At 39.7% G+C, this 11,280-nt stretch overlaps 1 protein-coding gene across 1 annotated transcript; it reads right to left on the reverse strand.

The window, feature by feature from the left end:
• Positions 1-1,361: 1,361 nt before the first annotated feature.
• On the reverse strand, positions 1,362-9,618 carry LOC124655884 (alpha-latroinsectotoxin-Lt1a-like). The gene is made up of 3 exons (XM_047194713.1): positions 8,886-9,618; positions 2,176-2,717; positions 1,362-2,030 (listed from the first exon to the last, which is right to left on the reverse strand). The coding sequence occupies exons 1-3, from the start codon at positions 9,616-9,618 to the stop codon at positions 1,362-1,364; spliced, it is 1,944 nt and encodes a 647-aa protein (XP_047050669.1).
• Positions 9,619-11,280: the final 1,662 nt, after the last annotated feature.

Raw genomic sequence — 11,280 nt, forward strand, 5'->3', positions numbered from 1 at the left:
TCAACTTCATGTTGGTTTTTAGGCCTTATCTAGGGTCGGTTTATGATCACCGTGCGTGGCCGCCATGCTCAATCACGCGTAGGATGTTCCGATTATGTGGTGAAAACCCTAAATCGTCGTAGGTCGTTTTAGCTTTATATTGATCAAGCATGACCACCATTGATCGTATACCTCATACGAATCATGGGTGGATCGGCTCCTTGAGCCGATTCACAGGACAACCTGGAGAGCCGATCGAGGCTCGTATTTAATGTTTACGTGTATGCCATGCGGGAAACTAAGCGAAGCAAATCCATCACCTTCCTGACCAGGTATAGGTCAGGTGGCAAGCCCTTGCACCAGCATCGGACGTGCGTGCCGAGTCTTTGCGGGCCGTCGCTCGAGGGACCAGGGCCAGCCGCAGTCCTGGGAGCCGGCTCTACTGTGTTGCCCGTCGCTGCTCGCCGGTGGGTTTCTGACCGCAACAGCTTCATCACCATATGTGGATTTAGTGTGCACCCTCGGTTGATGATTGTTGATGCGGTGGACCTGGTGTAGTTCACCGCTAGAGGTATTTTGTGGTCCCGGATTGCAGTTGTGACAGCAACAACTAAGCGGCAGCAGTGGAGGAAGCCATGGTTGTAGCAGCAGTGGCGGTGAACAAGGAATAAGACAACAATTTTCGGTAGACATATAAGCAGAGTCTTCTCTGCGGTAGTGTCCTACGTATAGAAGCGGTGGTATTCAAGTTGTTTATACAAATTAGATATGACTTAATTATTTATTAATAATTATTGATAATTTGTTATAGATCATCATTTCCTCAGTTATGAAGAGGTATCGAACGATCTCAACCATTGTTGTGTTTAAGTTTGGAAAGAGGGGGTGCATTGAAGCAGAAGTGACTTTTTATTGCAATGCTGCATGTGAAACTTAGACCTGGTCTATCTCCATCCATCCATCGATACACAAAAAAAAACAGTTGGTCCGGTGAACAACATCAAAACGAAGTCTCTAAGTCTGGCTCAAGTGATCTTAAACCAAAAGTATTGTTCCAAAGGACTCGATAAACCTAGATCTCACGGGAAAAAGCAATAATATTACAATTCGACAATCCGGATCGAATGTATCACTTGAAAAATAAGCCTTACATTAAACTTGAAACTTAAACATGAAATATGCTACATATATGGATGAAATTTGAGACCATTGTCACATGGAAGCCCTTCCAGCCGTGTACAGTGCTGGTAAGGAACTTCCTTTATTTTCAATGACACATTACAAGGACACTATCACACTGTCTCTTAGTAATTAAACATAGGTTCGTCTTTAAGACTGGTGGCTGATGGGCTTATCCTTGATAGAGATAGAAGTCATCCTTATCACAAATTTACAGGCTGTCTTATTGGTACTCGAGAGAAGTTTAAATAGCGAAGCCATGCCTTGAAACCTAACCTTTGGAGAAGCATTACCTCGCCGACAGCCACCATGAAGATGAACCAAGCAACATCGAGAAATAGGAAAAGGGCTACGATAGAACACGAAATATAAGTTGTTACTGGAGCAGCCGGTGCCATCACCACGTAGAGTCCAAGCATAAATGCAGCAGCCAGGGACTTGGCCGAGATGTAGACAAAGACGATGGAAATGACAAAGGCGCTCATTCGCGTGCGTATGTCCACTGCAGGCACCCCAGCGAACATGACGTTCATGGTTGCAAGACCGGAGCAAACTAATGCCAGTGTGTTGAAGACGATGAACGCTTTGAAGACTGGTTCTTCAGCAAGCACAGCTATACCAGCTGTATTAGGCTTACCCTTCAGGTCTTCTGTTCGGAAACCACCAGGTAAGGTGAATGCTGGAGCAAAAGCTACTGTCACAATAAGCACTGACCCAATGCCAATAATCTGCGAGGAATCTGTGATCTTCTTTTCTTCTTCTTTTTCATTTATTTGCTGGACATGTCTATTGAGGAACAAATCGCACCGGCCGTAAGTACCAGTTTTAGCTCCAGCACCTTTAAGTAGTACATATATCCTATTTCGTGGGTGCTGCAAACAAGGTCATTGAACAAGGTTAACTAGTTTCTCATGACTACCTTGAAGAATGTTAACTAGCTAGTACGTATTTTTGTAATATCTTGACAAAGAACTATTGATTTAAAAAACACGATGGAAGAATAATTTGATGAAATACCAGCACGTAATTAAGCCCTTGGGGTACCATCTTCCATGCAATATCCATTGGTGTCTGCCCTAGGTTATTTACTAAATCCAGTTGAACTTTCGGGTTGCGAATTAGAAGATAGAAACTCCACTGGTTCCCAACCGTGGCAGCAAGATGTAGTGGAGTGTTCCCATCATTGTCTTGCACATTAAGGATTGAGGGAAACAACTTGTGACTGTGCCAACCTCCGAACATACTTGGGCGCTGGTTCTTGATCGCAACATGTAGGAAGGTTTGGCCTTGAGTGTCACGTAGTTCTGCACATGTAGGTGCCTTTTTCAGCAAGATGCGAATTGTGGACCATGAATTTCGCATCGCTGCCACATGTATAGGGAACAACCCAAGGTTGTCGCCTTGAAATGCTGATGATTCATCGCGCTCTAGTAATAGTTTGATCACGGCCTTGCACCGACTCCCCCATGATATGGCAATGTGAAGAGGCGTACTTCCAGTGCATTGGTCCACTTGTTTGGTGAGGACATTGTTCCAGTCCAGTAACTTCTTTGTCATCGCTGCAATTTCAGATGTTTATTTTAATTATCAGACAACTATATATGATGAAAAATTGTGTAAGTTGTAAATCGTGCAAGTAAGGTTTCTTCATTAACTTACTGAAAATCAATGTCAACCAAACATAAACAATGTTTTTTGGCTTATAAAATTAGCATGAGAGTGTGTGTTAATGGTAACTTGAATCTTGGAAAGAGTGAATTGGCAATTGTCAAGGACTTATGGTATGATTATGTTGTTTGTGAATGAATAAAATGGAAATATGTGTGATGCTTTTGTTTCAATAGTGGTGCATGCTTGTGTATTTGTTTTTCTTCTGCTTGTTTCAGAAGTATTGTCTAACATTTCCTAAGGCTACCCAAGACACAAAAAACCTATAGGAATGCAAAATTGCACCACGAGCCCTAAACTAACAATCATTTATAACACCTGCTAATTGCAGATGGCTATAAGGTAATAAAAGTTGTCAATGTTATTACAGGTGGTTCAAGTGCTCTATTAATGATTATTCATAGTTGGGAACATCAATAATAAGACTATTGCAGGATCTGCAACTTCGATATCTTGGACACTCAGTAAAGACACACTCATCAACTTATTTTCCACCCGGCAAAGGCATGTTTCCGGGTTTTTTTTTTTCTTTCGGACACTTGACAAAGATGCCTTTGTCTTCTGTATATCCATTAATCTCGGAAAGGTTCTGAGCCTGGCCAGACGTTCCTTTTGAAAAAAAAAATAGCCGGATGGCCCTCGCTAGTGCCAGGGTGTCGTCTTAAATTTGTTGGATGTGAGAAATAAATTTATAGTTTCATGAAAATAATATGGTTAGCAGACATCCTATATCACATGGGTGAAGAACATGTTTAATCATGATTATTATTTTAATCCGATCTTTATTATGGAATTTCCATATATATATATATACATATATATCGGAAGCTCAATTGGGGCACCATGGTGCCCAGGCACCATACATCATGACCGTACAATTACATCGTGGGTGCCAGGTTGCATCATAGGTGTATAAAGGACAGAAAAACACTTTCTAAATATCAACAGGAGAGAGAATGCACTTTCCAATTATCAGAAACAGAGACAAATCACTTCCCAGTTTGTTGTGCAGGTTTCCTTTTATGATTAATGGTGCCCAGGCACCATGGTGCACCAATTAGTTTACCCATATATATCACCATAAATTTAATATGTACATGACACTAAATGAGTAAAACTGATTAATTAAAGTTCTAAGCGCAAGAAACATGATAGTTCTTATGTGGTGTTAGATTGGTATATATATCAGGCTAATATTAAGTTAGTATGTCGTTGGTAGTAGATGTGCAAATACAAAATAATGTCACGGCCCAAACAAAAATTAGAGCTCATTCAAGCAATGGTTTGATGGTTTGAGCTAATATTATGAACACTATATCAAAGTTTTCTTATAGAAGTGAAACAAAACAAATCTTCATCAAAAAATAGTTGAACTAAACATTATAATAGTTTCATCACATTTGTGCATGCCATAGTGGTCTATCTGTTTCATTTTTATTAGATATATGCGGCATTCTTCCTTGGCCCTTATGTTCTGAAATATGTGACATACATATATGAATATTCTCCGCAATAGACCTTTGAAATATATGCTGCTAAAGTTTAACCGAAGTTTGAAAATATTTTAGAATTGAATGTAAATTTTGTTTTTATTTATCCATTGTTAATATATATACAATATTTTGCAATCAATGTTAGGACTATTATTTTCACTTTGTTTTGGATTTTTGGCTTTGATGTATCATGTAATAGGACGTGGCTTAGATGGCATAGTTCCAACCTCCTAATCAATATTCAATTTCATTGTTCAATGACATGTGCTCTTAAGTTAACTTCATTACATAATAATGAAAAACATATAAAATACTCCAAATATATGTAGTATATCTAATCATATAAAGCAAACAATGTTGTTTATAATTTTGTCTAGAAGCTAGAACAATATGCATTCTAGTCCCTCTGAGTTAAAAATTATTTACACGATCTATGATATGGATATAAATATGAAATATATCAACGAATTCACCTAACATCACTAACTCTTAATATATGAACAACCCGACATACATCGTCCAATCCTTTGGTAATGTAGGTTTGTATATTTGTTTTGCATATATGTACAAGTGGAAACATATTTCTAAGAGAATGAAAAAATATGCACTAAAATAGTCACTTGTTTAGGTTCAACACTTTAATTTCATCAAGCAACACAACTAGCATATTCACCCATTTATGCCCATAGAGGCAACTGTCCGCTCGTTTAATCTGTTTAAGATAAATGTAAATCCTTTTTCGGCCAGTTTGTGCATGAAGTTTGACACGTTAGATTTTGATAAGTGTATCTATGGATAGGAATGACATAAGTACTCCAACTCACAATTAGGATCCCCCAAAGAATGTTCAGATGATGTTTACATGCATAATTTGCTTCTGATGTAATGCATTATGTTGTACTTACGAAACATACATATTTAATTTCAAGAAAGAGTTACTGAATGCAGTTTCAAACTTTCAATGTAGATCTGTTACTTTGAAGATCTGCCGGTTGTGATCAGTCCCGTGAAAATTATTGTTGTTGCCCTAGAATTATTAAGAGATAATATTTCTAGTATGCTAATGAATAAAGGTCTATAAGACTGAAAATTGGATGCTTATGTTTTTCTTGTGATAATTTCTAGCATATTCATAATATTTTCAGCTATACATTATGATATATTAGTTGTGATACTTGTGGATATATTTAAATTTGGGTCAAAGATAATCCGCCAGATTAGTAGTAGTTGGATCCATTATTTTTTGTAGAACTTTCTACTATATCTCTCCTTTACAATCTTATTTTGATTGTAACATGCAGATTATTATAGATCAAGTCAATATTTTCTAGTTGACAATATACATCCGTGTGATCCTGATATTTTAGGAGTAGTCGATGTGTCGAATTTAACATGTGCATCAGTTTCTAAAACTAAACATAATCGATAATCAACTGTTTTGTGGTTTTTGTAATTAAAATTATCGAATTTGTGAAGAATCTATATGCTAGTGTTAATGATCTTTGGGCAGAATGATTTATTAAAAGGACTTTAAGGAATATCTATAAGCTAAGGTTATTAAATATTTGTATCTACTTTTATGTCCTGTACTAAAAAAGATATCTTGTGATTATTGTGCATAGTCAAGATCACGTGTGCAGATCGGTGTGACTACATTCCCAAATCAGTTTGTACAAGCAATCTTCAAACGTGAAAGTACCAACTACACCGAGCACACGCAATTTTATTTTTAAAGGATTCGGCCATGCCTATGGATAGATATAGCCTAATTGTTTTCACGTCCATGTAAGTCATGTAAAAAAAAACCTTAGCTAGCTGGCTCTGCTCTTTCCACGGAGCATGAAATATATTTTCATTTAAAGATTTGACTATTTGCATGTTGTTATAGGCTTTGGGTCGATTCAATCACGTATTGGACAATGTGTAACATTGTAATAATTGGAACATGTGTCCAAAATTTATTACGCTTGTGATTTAAAATCTTATCCATGAATTTCTAATCTAACTGTCAATATCATAATTTAGATTATGTGGCTTAATCTGATGACTTTATTAGACATCCATATATTGCTTTTAGTATATACTAGGAAACGTACCCGTGCGTTGCTACGGATTGATTGAAAAATCGTGCAGTTTTTTTTTGTTTCTCCAACTTAAATATAGTTCTCTTTTAATGCTAAATTTTCTGATTAGTATGGTCCAAACTTTTGGATGAAAGAGCCTCGGCACGCCCCAAAATTCGCCGCAAAATGTCCCGCCTAACCTAGCCTTACCAAAACGATACAACACAACTATTAACATGCACACATTATAATAATTCATATACAAACTAAAATTAGAAAAAAAATCCTTAATAATTTGTATCCCCGACATTTTTATGAATCGGAGTGAGTAGTAAGCTTTAGTCTAATGTATTAGTTTTAATATTTCATTTTAATTTTCATCGATCTAATTTTTTATAATTATTTATCAATTTGTTTATATTTATTATACTCCTTATCATGCTTTTCTCATAGTTTTTGCCGAATCTGGGATTTTGCTCTCTGTAAATATGTGATGTACTACTTTTATTTGTGACGTGTAAATATTTGTGATGCTTGAATTAGAAGAAAAATATAGTCAGTCTCGTTTTCATTCATTTACAGATTCTATTGATTGAATTTGTGAATCATAGAATTTATTGACTTATCCTCGCTTCTTTTTTATTTAATACTACTCCGTCCTTCCTAAAATTGAGATATATCTAGATGCTATTTAGTGTCTTGACAAATATAAGACATTCTTCGCGGGACGGAAAGAGTACTATATATCTCAGTTGTAGTCCACATAGTTTTTATATTCTCTATTTGGAGAAAGAGAACAACAATGCTAGTTAATATTTGGGTGTCGATTCAATTAAAGATCAAGAAATATACACATTACCCAACCAGCGATATGACGAATTACATGTCTTGCAAAAACACCAGAACATCCAATTCAGAGTTTCAGACTGCAGCATGCAGTGTGTTTACATCAGAACATTCAGACTTCATATAAAAACAACAACTCATAGATTGAGTATAGATGCAATTGCCGAGACAGTACCTATTTTTTCCATGCACAAACATGTCCTCTCGAAGCACAAACAAAACACTATCTCGTTAGGATGCCCAAGCACAACCGTTTGTTCATATCATAGCCGAGAAACACACCATTGGCTGTAGTATATCGAATAAAAAGTTTGTGCGAAGAAGGCTAGGCTGCAGTCCTCGCTGCCCAAGGTCGTTGAGCTCTGATAGCCCGATGCTCTTCGGGCCATGGAGGCATGAAGCTCCAGCGCCGGACGGCCATGGAGTGTGGCGCCTGGGATCCACCCGAGCCGTTCATCATCGATCTCCCCAATTCCACGACATGTCATACGCGCCCCGCCGCAAATCATGAAGTGGAAAAGGGGAATCAGGGCAGAATTAGTAAGAAAAATAGGCATCGTTGTCCTTCTTCCCTCCACCGTTCCATTCTTTTCAATCACCGCATCCCCAGAAAAGCACCTCCTGTCCCGGGATCTACTTCCCAAAGATCCAAAGCCCCACCGCTGCATCTAGGAGCCCAGGAATCCATAGTCAAAATCCAAAGAGAACATGAGAGGATATTCATGAATCCAGGAAGAAACCTCGGTCGTGCCGCACCTCCTGCACCCACAGCCGGAGAATTCGTTGTTCTCCGACGAGGAGAGCCAGCCCCAGCAGCCCCTAACGCCCTTGCTCTTCAAATTTCTCAGCGGTCGCACCAATCTCCACGGATCCCGCACCGCGCCTGCCGTGGCCTCGCTCAGCGCCGGTTCTCACGCTGGCCTGCGCGGCCGAGGATCAAACTGCCCTCTGGCGCAATGTCGTGGCGGCGGCCGACCCTGATTGGTGCCGGCAGTGGAGGCCATGCGCATCGAGCATGGTGTAGACGTCATAGAGGCGAGCAAGCGCGAGGATCTTTAAGTAGCAGTCGAGGTAGAATTCGTTGAGGTAGAATATAGATCGGCTCGCGCTGCTGCGAATCACGGCCGTACCGTGCGGCGGCGTGGGGTGGAACCCTAGACTCGCAATCATGGGCTCGGAAGAAAGAGGCACGGCCTCCTTTCGTCTCTGGATTGACCGTTCTTATTGACTTGGCGGTGGTAGTAGTGCAATACTTTGCAAAATCCAGGGGTAAAATCGGAAGAAAAAACGCACGAGGAGCGCCGGCGGCGCGGTGCGAGCGGTAGCTCTGTTTGTGTTTCTTTCGTTTTGTCCAAAACGAACCGGTACATGGCATTTTACCGTATTATGCGTTTTGGTGGGAGGGCAAAACGGTCCCAAAAAAGCGTTGACGAAACTTTTTGGCAGAAACCTTAGCTCCTTTATTATTAGGTATAGAATAGATAGAATAGATAATAGACAATAGGTATAGGTGTAGAAGGGATAGATTGATTTATAATGGCCAAAAATCCGGTAACACGGCAATCAACTCTAAGGAAACTGCAGTGAAGTAATCATAAAACTATGAGATGGACAAAAATACTGCAGCGACTTAAAATCATAAAACAGTAGTACTTACCTTTGCCCCTAAGCACCCCAATGTGCAAGGCGTTTTGTCCATCAGGTCCAGAGTAGGACAGGTCCGAGTTCTTTGAATGCAGCAAGTCCGCAATCTCATCAAGGCCCAGTGAGACGGCTAGGTACAAGGGCGAGGTGGCGTTTTCACGCGGGATGCAGGCCAATTCTGCGTCCTCCTCCATTAACTTGTTAACCATTTTCTTCATGCTTTTCTTGTCACCCAATCGGAGGGCGTCGTGAAGGGCCGTCTCGCCTTGCTTGTTCGTCTTTCTCAGCACCTCGTTCACCCTCGCGTCACCACCACCACCGGGCTCAGCTCTCGCCAGACTGATGAGATGAGAGAGCATCTCGATCCCACCAGCTCTGGCAGCGTAGTGGAATGGCGTGTCGCCATTGCGGTTGCCGGCGTCCAGGAGGTGCTTGGCCTTGGCGTGGATCATGGTTGCGCACGTCAAGCGACCGTGACCAACGGCGCTACTGGCCGCCACCACATGGAGGATCGAGTCCAGCTCAAGGGTCTCCACCCTGTCAACGGCGATGTCCACCCGCTCAATGTCGACGACGACTTCAGGCGCGAACACCACCGGCCTGGTAGCTGCGTCGTCATTGCGCAGAATGGCACGCAGTTTCGCCCAGTCGCCGGCCCGAGCTGCCATCAGCAGCTCGGGGTGGTGCTGGTGCTGGTGCAGCTGCACCTCTAGATTTGCCTCCTCGCGCGACTCGGCAGGTTGCATTTTGTTCTCCAACTATGTCTGTGTACAAATTATCGACTAATTGATAGCACAGGCGCGCTGCGGTTCTCCGTGTACGCATGTGTATATATAGCTAGCGGCAGCCTCGAAGGGCCTGCATACTAAAAAGATTCGCCTCGCCAAGTAGCTATACGTGCGCTGTTGGTTTGGCATCAATCCTTTGCCATGTCGTTCCCGTTCACTTCTCATTTGGCTCCATTCCTGTACCTTTTGGATGGGAATTAATTCTTTGTCATATCTTTGCCCTTCGCTTCTTTTTTTTTGAAACACTTTTTCTTTACTCCCTTTTAAGATGAAACCCATTAAGTTCCGCAAAACTGTATTGTTTTTAATATCACTAGCAAATGTACATGTGCAAAGTACATTTTGTCGAGTTTACATAAAACATGTCTCCCAAAATATAATGGCAGACTTGAAACTCCCCTTTGTATGTTGATCTAAAAAAAAACTCCCCTTTGTATTTTCCCCTAAATGTTGACTTAGCAACATCTTAGTACTCCCTCCGTTCCATTGAATAAAGCATATATTTTTCAAAAAAGCCTAACCAAATAAAGTTTGACCAAACCTTAAAAAATATATATCAGCAAATATGATATACTATAGATATCATATGAAAATATATTTCATGATGTATCTAGTGATAATGATTTTGTATTTTGCATGTTAATATTTTTATATAAAAACTTAGTCAAACTATACATGGATTAACTTGAAAAAAAGTCTTATTAATTGGAACGAATGCAGTACTATTAAATAATGGCAAGGACAATATTTTATGCAAGTAAATCTTATGCAGAGGAATATAAGATCAATAAGATAGAAGCAAGACAAAGGACTCTGAAATATGCCCTGTGATTTCTCATGATTGGAAAAGATCAATTAGTATGGTGTTATAGCGGGTCTTATATATGATTAAGTCCTATTTTTGTTATACTCAACTTAATTCTAGTGTCTTTATATTCGATCAAATAGCCATCATGCGGTTTTGTGCCGAACCTATCCAAACACGTACTTCTTATATTGGCATACATAATACTCCCTCCGTCCAATAATACTTAATACAACTATTTATGAGTTAGCAAGTTGTAATAACATGTTATATTATGAACTGTTGGATTATCAAATATTATGACAATATTATAAATTCACTTAGACTGCTCCTTCCATATCCGTTTATTGGTCTAAGTAAGAGATGCTCTGCGATCAAGTCAAGGACTGGTAGGTGAAAAAATAGCTCTAGTAGCTCTAAATTTCTCATGTTCTCTCATTAGTTGTGCTGATTAATTAGGGAACTGAAAGACATTGCAAGCGCATGCATAGGCCACTGATTTAAAACTGAGAAGGAGGCCACTGATTTCCAAAAACTAATTCACATATGAACTATTAAATTGTGCCTAATTCTCGAAAGAAAATCTAAAACCATTAGGAATCCAATAAATTGATATGGAGGGAGTAACAATAATCCATTTTTGCGGTCATCTTACTAATTTTTAATAGAAAACATGATTTATGTACGGATCACGGTGATATTAAGGATGGTTCTGGGATATTAAATGGATGGATACATATGCAATATTAGGCCGGTGTGTCGTCTCTTGTGGCCGTTTCTTGTTGCATGTTGTGCTTCTACATACGGCCTCCACA

The sequence above is a fragment of the Lolium rigidum genome, chromosome 5 (genome assembly GCF_022539505.1).
Source record: "Lolium rigidum isolate FL_2022 chromosome 5, APGP_CSIRO_Lrig_0.1, whole genome shotgun sequence".
NCBI lineage: Eukaryota > Viridiplantae > Streptophyta > Magnoliopsida > Poales > Poaceae > Lolium > Lolium rigidum.

Bases quoted from the DNA above. Each gene is read 5' to 3' on its own strand.
- LOC124655884 (XM_047194713.1), bottom strand. From the start codon at position 9,618: ATGCAACCTGCCGAGTCGCGCGAGGAGGCAAATCTAGAGGTGCAGCTG. The intron at 2,718-8,885 runs GTAAGTACTACT...CTGAAATTGCAG, and splicing joins TGGGGTGCTTAGGGGCAAAG to CGATGACAAAGAAGTTACTG. The intron at 2,031-2,175 runs GTATTTCATCAA...CCTTGTTTGCAG, and splicing joins AAGGGCTTAATTACGTGCTG to CACCCACGAAATAGGATATA.